This window comes from Daucus carota, chromosome 3 (assembly GCF_001625215.2).
Source record: "Daucus carota subsp. sativus chromosome 3, DH1 v3.0, whole genome shotgun sequence".
Classification (NCBI taxonomy): Eukaryota; Viridiplantae; Streptophyta; class Magnoliopsida; order Apiales; family Apiaceae; genus Daucus; species Daucus carota.
The window spans coordinates 60,461,679-60,480,101 of NC_030383.2; the positions used below are offsets into that span (position 1 = coordinate 60,461,679).

Below are 18,423 nucleotides of genomic sequence, written 5' to 3' on the forward strand. Positions count from 1 at the left end.
TGCTAACCTTAATACTCAGCAGAAAGCATAATTTTCTTAAGACTAGCACATGATCTGTACTAATCAGTTTTAATGTATGTGGGCTTGTATGAATGAATTTAGGTATAAACATCTGGATTAGGTTCCCATGGCTTTCCTTGTGCAAGGACATTTCATAATTAAAAACACGCTAAATACAAGTGAGAATTGAAAAGGCGCGTAATAATGGCCATCTCATAAATTTTAACGTAACTAGAAGAAGTGCTGTTGGCATGTTCTTGGTGAGCAGATAACCACCAAATTAAATCAAGCTGGTTTTTTGAATTGCAACACTATTTAGAGTTTATTTATTTGAGTTGATGCACAAAACATTATATAAAAATTCTCTAGAGAACAAATTAAGCAAATATGGCTGAGTTGGCTTAAATTCATAGAGAGCAGATTTCTTGTTTCGAGTGGTAAATTTTTCACGTATTTTCTATAAATTTTATTTATATTATACCATTATCTATAAATTATACCCCATCGAAACTAAAGCTTTTATTATGACAAATAAAAAAAAAAACTTAAGCTTTTATGGTGGTTTGACGCCCGGTCAGTGCTCTAGTATTGTTGCTGATATTCAAGCTGTGGGCTAGTAGCAATGGCTTGATGGCTCTTGCAAATCATTCAAAAATGAGGGATTTAAAGGTCTTGGCCTTACTAGAGGTGTAAAAGAATTGAACACAGAATGCATGAGTAATATTTCAGGTGCAGCAGATGACATTCAATTAACTACTGATTGACATGGTTCATTAATGTTATTGATCTTACAGGCTACAGCCAGCAAGAAGCTTTCAAATCTCTCGGCTGACGTCTGGGTGGAAGCCGACTGTTGAAATATAGCATGAGATCTATTGGGGCTCTTCCTCTATCACCTTAAGGTTTTAGATGGAATAGTTCTCGACATGATATCCGAGGCATTTTGGCCGAGGTTTAAATTCAAGTGAGGGGAGTGTTGGAATTTATCATAAGATTCATTTGGCCTTCTTCTAACAGCTTAAGGTCGGCTCTCAACACCCCGACAGATTTCAACATGCATGCATTGAACAAAAGATTATTTCAATATCTAAGCTTAATGTACTTCAATCTATTATCTTAATCAACTGGTTTTGATATAGCAAAAATTAACTCGAATATATGTATTTGTATAAACATCTGCGGTGCAAGGAATGTACAAGAATATATATAGCTTGCTAAGATATAGAACAAAAAATGTTAATTATTGTTTGTTTCCGGCAGAAACTACTCCTTCATTGCCAGCCAAGATCATGTACTTGTCCTTCCTTGTTAGCATCGTGCATTCGAATCCTAAGGCCTTGCCAAGCTCACTTTGCACCTGATTCGCCACATCAAACCTTGAGCTTTTATCATCATTGCTTGAAACACCGCAGATTTTATCAAGTACTTGCAGTGTGTAGCTTGGAGTTGGATTCATGAGGAAGAAAATTGGATCCAAGAACTTCAATCCACTAGCTGTTGTACCATGAAACATACTAACACTTGTATCTACGCCAACAGGGACGATATCATCAGTCAATTCTGTGAACAAAGGACTCAGCCTTAGCAAGTAAGGTTCTCTACAAGTAGTTCCCTCAGGGCAAACAACCAAATCCCCTTGATTCAATAACTTATCCATCATTTCCCTGTCCTTGTCTCTGTTTCTCGTTAATCGCACAGTTCTGATTGGTGATAAAATTTCAGACATTCTACTTAGGCTATATGTAACGGCAGCCAAAGGTTTCACGAGTCCGAATGATAGAATCAGAGGGTCCAATAATGTTCTGTGGTTGCACACATATAGAGAACCTTTGGTTTTGGACTGTGCATTATCTGACCTTTGCACGTGTTCGAAAACCTTGAGTTTAATTCCTGAGAAAGTTAACAGAGGAGTGGAGATACTGTATGGTAAAGAAATGGCAATGATGATCCGGATGATGGCAAGAATTGACCCGAGAGGAAACCATAGAAACATGACAAGCATGGCAAGTGCAGTTGGCCTGAAAGCTAATCTACCATCATGAAAAATCAGAGGTTTCGGATATTTTTCCTTGCTAAGTGACTTCCATTTGAGCTTCTCTGCTTCATTTACCATGAAAACCTCCTTGCAATGAGAGAATCCTCTATGACCAACGGATGTGTTGAGGCTATCAAGTCCGATTACCTTGTCAGATACATTCTCATCTTTGAATAGATCATCCAAAATGTTGGTGCTCCTATCTTCCATTAGGCCAACGTAATATCCACAAACCACTTTTAACTCTCTTCCATTGACAAATTCGATCTCCAAGTAATCCCTTAAGAAGCTCTCAACCATCACTTGAGGCAAATTAGTGACTGCAACTTTAGTTTTAGCTCTCTTTAACACCTCAAAAACTTCATCACCGACATCCTCTAGAAAGTACTTTGGCAGAACAGAACTCCCCACTCGAAAGCCCGTTTTCTTGATCCCGAAAAACGAAACCATGACCATAACTTTCAAGGAAATCTCATGACTAAGCAAGCTAAGAAAAGGGTACAAAATCAAAAGAACGAGAGCCCTTATGATGCTACCGGCCTCAAATGCAACCAACATGAAGTATGGAAAAAGCGACGAAGATTTCAACAAAGAGCCTTCAACATTGAAGACCACAGTTGTGTTTTCAGAGGGCTCAGCTCTCTCAGAAATAGAGAATGGACTCTCTACTTCATTCCTAGAGTTGAATGAGTGTGCATTACTCAAGCTTCTCTGCAAGCCCTTTTGGTTTCTATAATATTTTCGAAGAAGACGAGAGATTAGGATCACAAACTTTGATACAGAGGGGGGCTTTGAAAAAAACATGTTTGATCAGTTCAGATTGAGAACTTGGAACAATGTGTTTGATAGTTTGATGCTTGAAGTGATGCAATTTGTTGTGTATTTATAGAAGAGTCCTGAGAGAGATGAGTCAAAGCTGGGGAGAAGCTAGGTCAGTGTGGCTCGAAGTTGCATGGATCGTGTTGGAACGGGTCATGCAAGTCATAAATCGGCATGCAGACAGGAGATAAGATAGGGTAGCTACGTGGTATACCCGTTAAATGCTCCATATATGAGCTGCAGCACATATTCATAGAATTTTCACACAGCTGTCCGCGGGAGTAGTGGGTTTCGATTTTGGTTTACACACTGTGATAACGACAGAGTATGGCTAGGGATTCGACTCCAAGATAATGGGCCAGTCATTTCGGGAGTTGACGAAAATCTGAAAAAACTAGCGGGTATGAGATCGGTATAATTCGATCCAAATATGTGAGATAATAAGTTAGTCACTTTTGGAATTGTAAAATATCTGTGAAAATGACCGAGATAATTGAAACCGGATATGAGACCGAGTATAATTTGAACGAAAAAAGATAACATGCTATTTGGGACCGTAAAAATTGGTCAGGACAATTGAGACCGGGCATGAGATCGAGTATAATTCATATGAAAAATGAAATAAATCTGTAAAAAATTGATCAAAATAATTGAGAGACCAGCCATGAGACCGGGTATAATCCGCTACAAAGTGAGGGCAAAATAGAATTTGTCTCAAAATCTTCAATTTAAAGTGTTGACTTTTCATATCATAACACACGCAATTGGTTGCAACTGTAGTTTGTAGTGTTGGGACCATATCTCAACAAAAGGACTAGGAACAGTAGAACACAACTAGAAGAAGCAAATGGTGGCACAAAGTGGGTGAAGGCCTAATAAATAAGGACTCAAGTGGCTTCCGAACTGGGCTTCCAAATTGCAACACCTGCTCTGACATAGTTTATATACAAAATCAGAATTCAATTTGCTTTCAAATTGCAGTATTTTGACTAATAACATAGATCACGAGCCCAGTGACTTCCTAATTGATGGCTGGATACGCTCTTTCTTATTACTGAAAGGAAAAGAATTAATGTGTTTCCGCTTTTTTATAAAAAATAACAGATAATTTGTTGTCGCAATCGACTGGCAGGGATCCGGACTCATTTGGTAACATAGCTTGCTCAGGCCTCAGATGATTAGAATCAGACAGTACAAAGAAACACTTTTCTGAACTGTCGACAGACATACTTAAAATATCAAAGGAAAAAGGAAAGAAAGTTTCAAAGAAATTAATAAGGGTTGTTGATCGCAAGCTGTGTAAGAGTTGCACTGAATACAACGGTGTAAAACCTAGGGACTGGCACATAAACACTTTGGATAGCATACAAGAAACAAAGCACATGCAAGGAAACATACCATGGCATTGTGTATTATCTAGAGCGTACCCAAGGTTTTCTAGTTAACTTCCTACATATGAAATAATTTAACCGTTAGTAATTTAGTACAGTACTCTATATTTGTTGTGTCAACTCGAATAATTAGTTTTATAATTGTTCGATAATTCGTGATCTTGCCTTCACCCACTTTATTGAATTTGGAACATGTGGTGGAATATTAGGGGCACGACAAAAAGAATATATATGTTATAATAAAAAATATCATAAGATATATGAAATGGCTTTTCGAAGCTCTGAATTCATAGAAAGCCTCTTCCGAATGCATCTGCATAAGTGCCTATCTTTTTTGTTAAGAATCAACCGCAATGCAGTTTCATTTGGTGCATTGAATCGCATGAAGCGGTATTAAAGACTTAAAATGAAAAAGAGAAGTCATTGGCGTTGGAAAAAGTAGGAAGGCTCTCTTTTCTGGTTCCGTCCCATTTCTTATATTTTCATTATTATTTAAATTCTTATATTTTCATTATTTAAATGTGAAAGATGATGAAACATGTGCACTCTCTCGTATTTCTTTCATACATTCATTGAAAATTTTAAGTTGAAAAGAATGAAACGGGTCTATAATTATTCGGCCAATTCTTATTTTGGAATCAGAAAATTGAAAATCTAATTCTAAACGCTAAGGACCAAGAGCAAGTCTGTTAGTTGAAACCCTAAATATAATATAAAATATTATGTCTCAGGAATTTAGGATATATATTACCAACTTGAACTCCAACAATGTGTTTTATTCTTATGATATGTTTAATATTTTATTATTGAAGACTCTCTCTTTCATCATTAAAACATACTCCCTCCATCACAGAGAGTGTTCAGAGAATTTATAATAAAATATAGGGTATGGCAAGGAGAAATGTGACTCAAAAATAGGGTTTGAGGAGGTTGTCCTAATGATATATAGGCATCACTAGAACATTGTTGAATCAACACTTTTTATCAAATACTCTAAATTATAACTTGGGACATGACATAGTGTATATCTTGGACTTGCTCTGAGGTTGCTCTCAGAGTCATGTCCTGCCAGCCCAGCCAACAAGTTAACTAATATGGACTCTGAACTATTATTGCTCTCAAAACTTAAGAGATCCTAATAAGGTTTTCTGAACAAGGCCTTATATGTATGATTGCAAAGCCTGATTGGGCCTCATTCTATTTTTACATGAAAGTCCAAAATTATCAATATAGACTATAATTTTAAAGTTAATTAAAGTCAAAGGTACTATTAAACTCAAAATAGATCTATATCATTGTCTGCTGAATATACCAATGCAAATCATACTAAATCATTACAACACACATGAGCTATCTTATACAAAGCATAAGCATCAACACAAGCACACTCAATCAACTCCACATCAAGAACTCTGGCTTCCCAATCAATCCCACAGTTCTTCTTGCGCCTTCTCATTTTCAGCCCAGCCACATCATAAGCAATCGCCTTCAAGCTACATTCCCCCGAATACCTTATCGGAAACCAAATCTTGACCAAGTCCCGAATATCAATAATCCTCCAAAATTTAAGGCCATAATCGCGACATAGCTTCGCGGCATTGGCCTTAGCCCTAACACCAAAGAAAGTAACTCTTTTGTCGTCGAATAAATTTTTTATACAATGTGGCATGCAGTCCATGTGGACTAATTGCAGAATAAGACATTTTGTTTCGATGGATAACTGTAATGTTGCTATCTTGTTGCTCATTGATGGAATAGGGTGGGGATTGAACTTGCAGTCGAAACCAACTGGGATTATTTTTTGTGCGGTTTTTTGGTGTAGGAGGACTGAACGGAGCCAGTGATCTGCCACGGAAGGGTTGTTTGTGACTGTTGTTTCGATGAATTTTCCGCTGAATGATACTGAATGGTTAGATGATGAGTACTTCATTTCTTTGTCAATGTTTGTGTTTGTGGTGTTGCTGGCATTGATAGAGATTTATTAGCGTGTTTGCTGAAGTAGAGAGGCCAAGGAGCCTGTGACTTTACATATTCTTGTGTGCATTGGTTTTGATCTGTATATAGCCATATAGGATGCATTATATGCATGCGTCTGTCAATATTAGCGAATGAAATTTTGTGTGTGGAAAGATTTTTACTCGTTTTCTGTCGCGTAATATATAAAGTTCAAATAACTATACTCCAGTATGTTGGATTGAATGAGCAAGTGCAATAGGTCTCATCTGGTATAAACTCTGATAACAATTTCTATTTTTGTTTCCCATTATTATTTTAATAATAAATTTGAGGGAAAGAAGAGAAAAGAAAGGAAAAAATAATGAAAAAAATGAGGGAGATGCACTTATATTCATAAATATTATTTTAATAACGAATAGAGATTACTCAAAAATAGTTAATCGTTAGGAAATTTGGGGATGGACTAGTGATTTAAGGTCGATCATATTTAGCTGGTCATTTTTACCCATTTTTCTTGTAACGAGGATAGCATTAATTGGAGTACCATTTTTTTATACATTACCTAAATGTGTGTTTAAAAACTCGTTTAGATAACCTATTGGACTTGCTCTAAGGAGCTAATTGTTTTGATTAGCATATTTGTGTTAATTGTTTGGTATTAAACTATTTGATAAACACTTGTTTGATTAGTTTTTTATATATTAAATAAATATATAGCAAATCTTTTAATTCAAAAGAAATTCTGACTATTTTTTATAAATTTTAATTTGTTAATTACTAAAAAATAATATGATTGTCTGTTTGGGAACTTGGATTCTTTAAATTCTAAATTTGATCAAATTCCATGATTGGATATATAAGAAAAAATTTAATTTAAATTTCATTTGATACCGAGTACATTCAAATATTATTATAAAACTAAAAATTTGAAATGATATCTCAAAAACTTAAAATCAAAATTTGAAATGAACATGTTCACGAATTTTTTCTCCCAAGTAACCAAATAAGACCAAATATAAACAGTATTTGAGATTGTGTAACTTTCCTGTGTATACTTAAATTCGAGCGTTTGAACTTCGTTAAAAATAAGATATATACATAAATTTTATCAAAAATAAGATACATGTGTTGTTGTGTTTAATTATAAACAGATAACATTTAAAAGAGGAAGGTTCTATGGAGACCGCTATTTTATCGGAGACCTCGGAGACCACGTATGTTTTGCAATCAAAACACTGTAAAATACATTATTTTGTAAAATATTTTCTACAAATATCACGTATTCATTAAAATTGTTGAAGATCATCTATGTTTAATAAGTAGATAATGTATGTTCTGCAAGTTGAACAAATGTTCTGCAAATGAAACATATTTCGTTGAACAAAATATTTTATAATGTTCCACATGTAAAACTTATATGATATTCAAGATTTTAAATGTGATAATGATTTCGGAGAACATGATTTGTAAAATTATACGTTTTGCAATGTTTTTATGAAATATTTTACTTGCAGAACATATGTGGTCTCCAAGTCTCCAGAAAAAATGTGGTCTCCATTGAACTTAACTCACATTTAAAAAGTTAAAAGCAAGCATAATATTATATCAAGATTCAGGATTATTAGCTATGTTAAAGGAAGATCTAAGAACTTCGATAGTGAACAACATCGATGGTAAATGGAAGATTAAAGAACATATACTCCCTCCGTCCCTATTTATCTGTCCATTTTGTAAGTAAAAATTTGTCCCTATTTATCTGTCCATTTATACTTTCAAAACTAATTTAATTATAGTTTTTCAAATATATCTTCATAATTTCAATTTTCAAGGCTTGACTTATTTAAAATTTGGTTGAATTCATGTTTTCTAGACATAAAGGAGGGGTATTCCATCATTTTCAAGATATTAATTAGAGATATTTAATGAAAAAGTTTATACAATCAATTATTCCTTGGTATGTGTTTTTTTTCCAAAATGGACAGATAAAAAATGACGGAGGGAGTATTTGGCTAGCAAGACACAATATTGAAAATAAATGACTTGAGCGCAGTAAAAATCAAAATCTAGAACTAAAATAACATGAAATCGAACTTCAAGTTTACAAAAACAAGAATTGAATCTAACTATAAAAGAATCTCCACTCCAGAGAAATAAAAACAACTGGCCATGATCTTTTTTATCCCATACAAGATAATCTCGAAAACACAGAAAAGAAATCGCTTCGAGAACCAGATACATGTATCGCTACAAGAAACAGGTCATAACCGACCGCTAATATCCAAAAAAAGAACAAGAAGAATGGCAGAAAATAATGAGAACTTTGTAAAATATCTGTGATATAAATTATCATCAGCTTAATTTAATTTACAAATGAAATGATTTAGTCAATAATTATATATCATCAGGAGCTGATGACAATCCATTGAACATAACCTGCATCAACTGAATCCTCATCTGCAAAGCCAAAATGTAATCAGCTGTGTCTCTGAACAGCCCATCTAGCCCCTTGCTGCTACTGCTGCTTGGCACAAGTTTCTTCAAGGTTCTTACTTTTCTTCTCACCTCATGATTTCTCCGTCTCACGATCTCGAAACCGCCTGCCCTTCTTCTGCTCCTCTTCATCAGAGTCCTGGTAGAACTCTGCCCTTGTTTCCCTGTATTTCTCTTGGTCACAAAAGATTTTTCAACTGTTACAAGAAAAGATTTCGGACAAATACCCATAACTCACTACAAGAAAAACGGGCAATTCCGACAAAAGTATATAATAGCAAGAACTTCCTCAAAAAATATCAGACAAATTAAACCTCCAATATATCTGATATATTTGGTTAGTTCTTGTGAAGATTTGTTTGTCAAGGGCTACCACTCATTGGGTTCTCTCAAGTGAAGGGTTTTTATAGGTGAAATTTTTGCAATACTGTACATGCATATGGACAATATTGACAAGGCATGTCATGGGACCCAGTACTCATTTTGTTTTTTTCAACCAATTTGTTTTTAGAACAATTGAGGTGTCAAAGAATGTGGGACTGCCAAGTAGCTTGGCTTGCTGCTTTGGGCATGTTCTCTAGCTCCAAAATGCACATGAAACCACATGATTCTTCCCCATGACACTAAACTTCACAGCTAGAGCTCCCATTCTCCACCACCTTTCATCAACTCATGCCTCATCACAACACTCTGGATTATTCCCTCAACTTTCCACATTCAATATACATGACAAATGTATGCCACAAAATTCCCTCCCACTTAAAGGGATTTATAGGTTATAATTAGAATGAATTTGGACACCTAGGGGTTTGTTTTGTTTTTCTAATCTAGCTAGGGTTTTACTCTAAGTAGTTTTATCCCCATGTTCCCTAGCGAGGAAGCCTATTAAGAGTATATAAATTGCTTCACCTATTAAATGTTTACATTTGTCAGTGTTTGTCTCAACAAACCAAAGGGTAGACTACTCAGGATTCTTCTGCGGGATTAACGGATATGTTTCTGACATTCATGTACGAAACTCAAGTTCACAGTATATTATCGCTCTTAATAGATCTAGTACACACAGTACACATTACAAGTGTTGAGCCCGTGTCACTTAGTTTAAAATTACGACTTATGATTTAATGAGATAAATTGGGAGTTTAGAATGTCTATTTAGATAATTTTGATTTATTAGTGATTTGCGAGTTATTAAAAATGTAATCACAAAAATAAAAGCGATATATAGGTAACTTATCACTTGTAGGGTGATTTTTATAAAAAAAAATTAAAAAAATTACATTATTATCAGTTTCTGATTTATTCGTGACTTAAGTCAATTTTTAAATTATTACACAAACATACATTTTAGCTTAAATTTATAAACAATTTTAAACCTGACTGAATTCGGATACAAACATACTCTTTATATATACAACAAAAACACATCAAACTTCATCCCATTATGGGAAGTTCAAGTTTCAGCAGAAACATTAGCCTAGAATTAACCTATTATTCTTGCATCATGGAATTGATCAAAAGAATGCACCTTGATGGAGCTATGTTAATTTTGTCCGGAAAAGGATGTGTAGCTAGCTTAGATCGAACATGCATGCACATGCAATTGTAAAACAAGATGGACGAAACCATTGGTACATAACCATGTAAACGTGGCAAATTGTAGACTATAAGCTACCGTCCCGTTATTGGGTCCCAAAAACAGCTTGCTTTTCATGCTTTTGTGCGGCATTTATAATCATTAACGGGACCGGCAGGTCAAGTTTAGCATGTGAGAATTTAAAGATTTGATTATAATAAAACTAGGAGGTTTCGTAGTGTAAGTACGTGGTTAGAGCTAATCTCTTTGTTAATGATACTTTGATTACATGTTTATTTATGTGGTGGCGGCTTGAGCACATGCATTCGTCAATTTTTATTGGGTGAAATTTACTAGTTTAGATAAGTAGGGTCACTTTTTGGTATTAAACATGCTTAATTGCAAGTTGTCAGCTTATTACGTTTGAAATTGTTGTCATGGCCCATGAGTTAATCATGATCAATCAACTAAAATGAATTTGCTGTTGGGAGTTGATGTACTTCTACTTGGGGCCAACTTTCTAAACCCAATTTCAAGAGGCCAGTCCACTTGTGGTCCAATATTGTTTGAGAAATATAAATTTAGGCCCAACTCCCAGAGGTACGGGACGTGCGGGTTTAGATAGTTTCATGATAGTAGTTCATCTACGAGTTATTGAAAATATAATGTTAAGTTAAATTCTATATTGTCCACGTATTTGATGTAGTGCACTACCGTAGACCACGTATGTTCTGCAATTATAGAATGGCATAAAAACATTGCAAAATGTATGAAACTTGTTATTTTGTGAAATATATTCTAAAAATATCACTATTTCATGAAAAATATTGAAAATTATTTATGTTCGACAAGTAAAACACATATGTTCTGTAATATGTAAATATGTTCTGCAAACCTAACATGTTTTGCAGAATAATGTGTTTTTCACTATTTAACTTGTAGAATGTTTAAGATGTCAAAATTTTTAACAAAATAATGATGTTTATCGAACATGATTTGCAAAATAACACATTTTAGCAATGTTTTTATATCATTCTATATAGTTGCAAAACATACGTGGTCTACAGTACTACAGTAAATATGTGGACTACATAGAACTTTGTTCTAACAAATAAATATGATAGATTTTTATTTTAGTATAAAAATTGACGATCATAAATAAATCCATAACAATAAAATAAGATCTAAAAAATACATCTACTACCAATTTGTAGCTTTGAATCAATTTCTGACTTATTTTTTGTGACTTGAAATCGAAAATAAAGGCAAATTTATTACCTGAAAACAAAACTGCTGACCAGCCACATAGTTGCTCTTCCACAAATTTTTAAACATTGTACATACTTACAGGTCATCAATGTAACTAAAGGCAAATTTCCCTCTTATTTACAACAAAATTTAGAGAAAACATGGAATCCGCCTTGCACCAAGTCATCTAAAATGTTACAAAATATCCTACATGGAAAAATTCCCACCGAAAGCGGACAAACCTGAAGAACAACAGTTACATGGGAAAGTTTGACCTTTTGTCGAGAACAAGGTAGAGAGATGTGAAATATCACTAAATATTTACTGGTTAATTTACATGGTTCAAATGCCCATTCCCCCTCCACGAAGTTGGTACATTTGAAGGGAAAATTGGGAGAGAATGGGCGAACAGAACCTAAGATGGTAAAGCACTTAGAATGGGGATATTATATGACCTTGTGCTTTCTACCTGATTTCTGTCATCCTGGAGAACAAGCACTTGCAGAGTACCTGATTCTCTTAACCAGGAAGCTACCACAGGACCTGTGGATATGTACCTACCGATATTGCATTTTGCCAACTGAAATGGGGCACCTATACCAACGAGAAGCGCCTCGATAGCTGGCTTAAGAGTTGCATCACCTTGTACCTTACTATGCTTACCCCATCCGGTTAAAATGCTGCAAAACAAAAGTAAGAGTGTGCAATTGCTTAACTTCTAGGTATAAAACAATAACAGCAATGCTTAAATCTGTTCAATGAAACTACCTAAGAAGTTTTGGCAACTCATGGCCTTCAAACACAATAGAACGTATGTTCATCAACCACGCATGAACCATTGCTCGTGCTGCACCAGATGACATTAAATGCAAATCCAAGCAAGAAGTAGACCAAGTATTTTCCCAAACTTGTCTGCGTTTGCCTTCGAGAACAACAAGTTGTGCACCTCGTTTCTGGAGAGAAAAAAAATCTCTGAGGAAACAACTCATTCAAAAAACAAAATCCAGAATAACTTGGCAAATTTAAAAAGAGATATCTTAGCGATGATGCAACATAGAGCTATCTTAGCAAATTTAAATAGAGAGATATCTTAATCATGATGCAACATAGATCTATCTTAGAGAATTTGCAACCAGGGACGGTGCAAGTTCCGGCTTAAATGACCTCGCCTTTTCATTAGTGACAACTCACAGAAAAAACTAGGTAAACAGGTAAAAAAAAAGAAATTTAAAAAAAAAAAACAAAGATAATAGTATCTCGATTTACTGTTATAACTTTTCTAATCTTAATTCATCTCTTTGAAGTTTGAATAAATTCGTGGAATCTAAAAATAAAGTTCCATTCCAGGTTATTACGAAGTATAGTCGAAACAAGTTGCTAAGATAGTCAGGACAACTTGATATTCCAAAACCCAATTCACAGACAAGTTGACAACTTGACAACTATGGTCCTATTCTTAAGCACCCAATTTACACAGACTAGTCCCAATGTGAGTTGTGAATAAGAAAAGTCACATAAGAACCATGCACACAGATTAGAAGATTATATTGATACAAGTACTCTACCAGTAGAGCAGTACATACCATTTCTTGACAGAACAGAATAGGTCATTAAGATATTACTAGATTTAAACTATGTTAATATTTGCTAACAAAGTAAGAATGCTGTATTGGTTGACTTTTCCCAGTTCAAGCATGTACAGGAGAATGTCTGTTGACTACAAATAATTAATCTGCAAGTCCGATGAATTAGTTGTGCAGTCAAAATAATAACTTCTAGAGACTCAATAAATAAAACTGGTGCAATCTGCAAGAGATAGGTGTATGCTGGATTAACAGACTGCTTACCTGTCCGAAATGCCACAGCATGTCTGTCAGAGCATTATAAAAGGCAGACGCAGTTGATGAGTCCATCTGCATGACATCATCAAAAAGTGATAGAGCTTGGACCCAAACATTCTCCCGGTGGCCCATTAGAAGTCCATGAGCTACACCATATACATGATTATCAAATAGACGCAGTTCCTCCAGTAGAAGTGAAGCTTCTTTAAAGGAGCTACAACGGCTGCAAACAATAATAAACAGAACATAACATATTAATTATTTATAGAAAAAAATTAAGTATAGTATATGAGTAAGAAGGTACATTAGAAATAAAAACCAGAGGTTTCATGGACGTTATTCTATATGTCCACTTTAGAGAAAAGTATTCAACACATTTAAGTTGGATGATACAAAAATCACACCAGACTAATTTAGAAATATGAGCATGACTCCACCTGTGTCCACCCATGATAAACCCAAATTGTTAATTAACTAATTTTTTTTTGCTCCAAAGGACTTTTTAAAACACTTACACAAAAAGATGTGTGTGCTGGGGGGGTTGGAAGTTCGAGGTACGGAACAGAAGAACGACCACAATGAATTTTACATTACACATTGACAACTATGTTTAGACATTACATTATATTATACAAGAATTTCCTTCATTTAAACTGTAAGGACACATGATCAAGGGCAAGGAATGATACTTAATGTTGAAAGCCAAATCAAAATGTTAAGAGGCACAGACTGACAAAGATGGACATATGAGCTGCAAACTGACATCAGAATTTAGACACAACAACCAACAGGTAGTAACTAGTAGAATTATAATCATGCAAGAATAATTCTTTTGCCATGCACTACACTACCAGGCACCAGCATATTAACTAAACTCAAGATCATCACTTTAAAATCCTCTACACTCGATTGAATGTTGGGACGTATTCTTGGTCATCTTCAAGTACATACCTTCTGGTGAAAAAGATTATTAACTCAATTCTTTGATGATTAGGGAAGGGGATGGGGGAGGTGGGATGGCCTTTATTCTATTAACAAACACAAGGTCTTAAATAATGGAATCGTGTCTAGATCAGACATACAGCCGTACCTGCACGCATTCAAAATGGCTGAAAATGTAACAACATTTGGCTTTATTTCCAGCTCATGCATCTTCTGGAATACTCCCAAAACACAGAGAATCTCCTCTCTGCTGCTTTTGTTGTCTTTTCTACCTTGACGGAACTCTCCCCCAGCTAATTGTTCGAAAACTCTTATAATCCTATCTTCCTCCGGAACTTCCCCCTTTAATTTAGTACCATTATCAAGGGGAATCAACGTTGAGGATTCAAATTGTGGATCACGATCAGGAGAAATTTCTGCAGATGCTGACTGACCAAAGGCATTAATTATAGAATTGTAAGTTACAACATTTGGTTGAATCCCTTTCTTCGTCATCTCATCCAATAACAAAGCAGAAGATTCCACTAGTCCTTTCTTACATAGGGCATCTATAAGTTTACTATAAAATACAACATCAGCCTTAAGACCTTCCTTCTTGAACTCCTTATACACTTCCATAGCCTCTTGATATAGACCGCCTTTTGAATATACACTGATCAGCGTTGAGTAAGTCAATAAATTAGGAGAGAGTCTATCTGCCCTCATCATCTGAAAAAGTTCTTTAACTTTATCAAACATCCCTTGTTTTCCAAATCCATCTAGAAGTGCATTGTAAGTAACAACATCTTTCTTAATCCCCATACTCTCCATCTCATTGCCTACACCTAATGCCTCATCAAATCTACCAAGACTAGCATATATTGCAAGTAAAGTGTTATAAGAAACTCTATCCAGTTTAATACCAGCAAATTTCATCTCATTGAATAAGCTCAGGGCCCTATCCAATCTCCCTGCCTTGGCACACCCACGGATTATGGTACTATATGTCACTTCATTAGGCAAAATATTCTTAAGAGGCATCTCTGACATTATCTCAAAAGCCGTATCCAAGTGTCCACCATTACAAGCAACATCAAGAAGAGTATTATATGTATATATATCTTGATCAATCCCTCTATCAATCATCTCACTAAACAACTTCTTTGCAGTATCCCACAACCCTCCACCACTACAAGCAGCAAGCAAAGAATTATACGTAATCCGATCCGGCTGCACCCCATTACTCCACATATCATCAAAAATCTCAGAAGCCCTCTTAAAATCAGCACCCCCTTTCGCACAAGCATTAATCAAAGCATTATAAGTAACCAAATTCGGCTTCAAACCCGATTTTTTCATGGTATCAAATAACCGAATAGCTTCATCACAATACCCACTCTTACCATAAGCACTAATCAAAGCAGAATAAGCATAGACAGTATTACCATACCCTTCATTCACCGCAATCTCGAAAATTTTCTCAGCTAAATCAACCTTACCCAACCTCCCAAGAATACTAATCATAGAACTAGCTAATTTACCCTGATCATTTCTCCGCTTCTCGCGTTTAACAGCGTATTCAAAACACTTAATAGCCATAGAATACTCACCTCTGTTGCCAAGCTCCCTGAGCAAAAATGTATAATCATCAGTCCCACAGAACTTATTTTCAAACCTCATCAACACACTTTCAATACAATTCTCATCACCACTACACCTAATAGCTTCCTGCAAAGCCTCCTCAGCAATCGAAGTATGTCGACTAGCATTCGCAGTCTTCTGCCTCCCAAAATGCATTTTCGACACATATCTAGTCGATCTTCTCCCCGAAAAATCAGAAGCTGCTAGCCCAGATGGTGATTTTGCAGACCCAAATGAGGGGAAATTAGGGCGAGGTGGGTTTTGAATGTGAGGGGGAGCAGGAGCAGAGACATTTCTGGGGTGTGCTTGAAAACGCTGGTGATGATTAATAGAGACTCTTGGGGCTATAAAAATTGGATTTTGATGATTTGGGGTTGTAAAGATTGGATTTTGATGATGTGGGTGGTGATTATTTGGGGGTTGGTGTTGATGGGGATGAAGATTTCTATGGTTTTGGTAGGGTTTTGCAGTGGTGAGAGTGTATGGTGGAGGGGGAGTAGCCATTAAAATCTTCAAATTGACCAAAAGGGTCTCTCAATCTTGAGCAAAAATGAGATTTTTAGGCAATTCTTGGCTGAATCTTGGAACAAAGATGAGATATTTACCAAAAGGGTCTTGAAACTACACAAAAGGGTTCATCAATCTTGGATAAAAATGAGACTTTGAGGCCATTCTTGGGTGAATCTTGAAAAAAATATGAGATTTTTAGCTAGTTTTAGGGGTGGGTAAGAGTCTTTGAAGGCCCAGAAGAGAGATAAAGATAAGATCTTTTTGACTACAGCTGAGAGCACTGTAGAGTCTTGTAGTCTTATTTTACCTCTGTGGCTCTGTACTAGGGTGAATAATTATACATACAAATAAATGTATGTATAAATCTTGGAAGAAGATTAGAAGAGAGTTTCACAATTTTCAGACATTGATATTTTCACCCACTCAGTTTCTCCAAGTTTATTATAGTACTCACAAGTCACAAGTCATTTGATTTTTAGCTGCTTGGTGTTTATGTGACTGCACAATGTGTGTGTATATTTGTATGTATAATTAGGGTGAACTTTGCAAATTGTTTTTCACCGAAAAAAGCGGATAAAGTTAATTTTGATTTTAATGTAGGGTCCTTGTTTGGTTTCTCGTAATTCACGGCTGTTTCTTTTCAGTTTTCTCTGCTTGGATATGACTGTACAAGTTGAATTGTGCACGCTTTCAAATTCTTTTCTACTTTTCGTATATTCTCATTATTTTACTATAAATAGCTTTGACTCGCCCTTTATAAAGGGAAGACGAATTTCGCTTTATATTTTTCGTAGTCTTGGAAAGTTAAAAAAAAAAAAAAAAAATTAGACTCGTGTGCATTTTGTGTTACTATGATTGACCTCGATATTTTTCTCTCCGGCTGTTTATTTTACTCATTTAACTTTTTACATTTAATTAAAAGAATATCTCTGCCCTGGGTAGAGAGTAGATAAAATGGTAAACTATACATATACTATGAGTATAATTAAAAGTGTAATGAATAAAATGTGTAAATGTTTTTTTTACTCATTTAACTTTTTACACTTAATTAAAGAATATATGTGTACTTGCTATTTTTATAATTTTATCTTAGAAAATAAAAGATTTCCTATTATATTTGTATTTAAAAACTAAAGATAACAAAATAATATCATTTTTATATATCTTCAAATAAAATATAAGCTCTATCTATCTAAATTATATATATAATATTTCGATAATAATTAAAAAGAGTTGTCCCAACTCCGAAGTGTAAATAACTTAGGAGGACTGAGTAAATATTCTTACCATCAGAAATAATTCATCAACTAATAATATTCTGAATTAGCATTATATAGAAGAGAGTTGCATAAATACATAACTACTCGGGCCTATTTTCTGCAGATCATCAACATCAGAAACAGAGTTCATGCATGACAAGTCAGTTTGTGGTTTAGACACAACCAAAAACTTGGGTGGCATATCTCGTATATTCCCCGCACGCACGCACTTAAATCTCCCTATCAACACCGCCGCTTTTGGGATTCGTTGATCGATTTTCCCATCGTCTCCATTAGGGCTGTCAAAAAAATCCGAAAAATTCGATATCCGTCCGAAAAATCCGCATTCGTATCCGAGATAAAGCGGATATTATCCGTATCCGAGACAAAGCGGATATTATCCGCATCCGAATCCGACAATTCCGGATACGGATACGGATATAGGCATATTCGTATCCGATAATATCCGCATCCGAAATTAAATATATATGATATTAAATATTATATATTATTAATATTATTCAATAACTATATAATGTGTGTATTTATATATGTATACATAAAATAATATATTTATATAAATTTTGTATAATTTTAAAATATTATAGACATATATCATAATTTTATTTGAGTTTAATATTTTAAAGACAACAAATTTATATTGAAAGATTAATAAGAATTAAATTTTGAATTAATATAAACCTTCTTTAATGATTTTAAATTTTTTACTCAGGTT

The 18,423-nt window shown here is 34.8% G+C and overlaps 3 protein-coding genes across 3 annotated transcripts; all 3 read right to left on the reverse strand.

Moving 5' to 3' along the window:
* Positions 1-1,145: 1,145 nt before the first annotated feature.
* Positions 1,146-2,916, reverse strand: LOC108210583 (probable glycerol-3-phosphate acyltransferase 3). The gene has a single exon (XM_017381927.2). It carries the CDS (start codon positions 2,837-2,839, stop codon positions 1,241-1,243), a length of 1,599 nt encoding a protein of 532 aa, XP_017237416.1. The 5' UTR covers positions 2,840-2,916; the 3' UTR covers positions 1,146-1,240.
* A 2,650-nt stretch (positions 2,917-5,566) lies between these two features.
* Positions 5,567-6,275, reverse strand: LOC108212854 (uncharacterized). The gene has a single exon (XM_017384568.2). It carries the CDS (start codon positions 6,173-6,175, stop codon positions 5,567-5,569), a length of 609 nt encoding a protein of 202 aa, XP_017240057.1. The 5' UTR covers positions 6,176-6,275.
* A 5,352-nt stretch (positions 6,276-11,627) lies between these two features.
* Positions 11,628-16,886, reverse strand: LOC108214467 (pentatricopeptide repeat-containing protein GUN1, chloroplastic). Its single transcript, XM_017386477.2, has 4 exons — positions 14,447-16,886; positions 13,363-13,579; positions 12,284-12,468; positions 11,628-12,195 (listed from the first exon to the last, which is right to left on the reverse strand). Exons 1-4 carry the CDS (start codon positions 16,420-16,422, stop codon positions 11,931-11,933), a joined length of 2,643 nt encoding a protein of 880 aa, XP_017241966.1. The 5' UTR covers positions 16,423-16,886; the 3' UTR covers positions 11,628-11,930.
* Positions 16,887-18,423: the final 1,537 nt, after the last annotated feature.

What these genes read in the sequence shown, in the direction of transcription:
- LOC108210583 (XM_017381927.2), bottom strand. Translation starts at nt 2,839, where the DNA reads ATGTTTTTTTCAAAGCCCCCCTCTGTATCAAAGTTTGTGATCCTAATC.
- LOC108212854 (XM_017384568.2), bottom strand. Translation starts at nt 6,175, where the DNA reads ATGAAGTACTCATCATCTAACCATTCAGTATCATTCAGCGGAAAATTC.
- LOC108214467 (XM_017386477.2), bottom strand. Translation starts at nt 16,422, where the DNA reads ATGGCTACTCCCCCTCCACCATACACTCTCACCACTGCAAAACCCTAC. An exon ending in GCCATTTTGAATGCGTGCAG is followed by an intron (nt 13,580 to 14,446) that starts GTACGGCTGTAT and finishes TATTGTTTGCAG; the next exon opens with CCGTTGTAGCTCCTTTAAAG. An exon ending in TGCTGTGGCATTTCGGACAG is followed by an intron (nt 12,469 to 13,362) that starts GTAAGCAGTCTG and finishes TTTTCTCTCCAG; the next exon opens with AAACGAGGTGCACAACTTGT.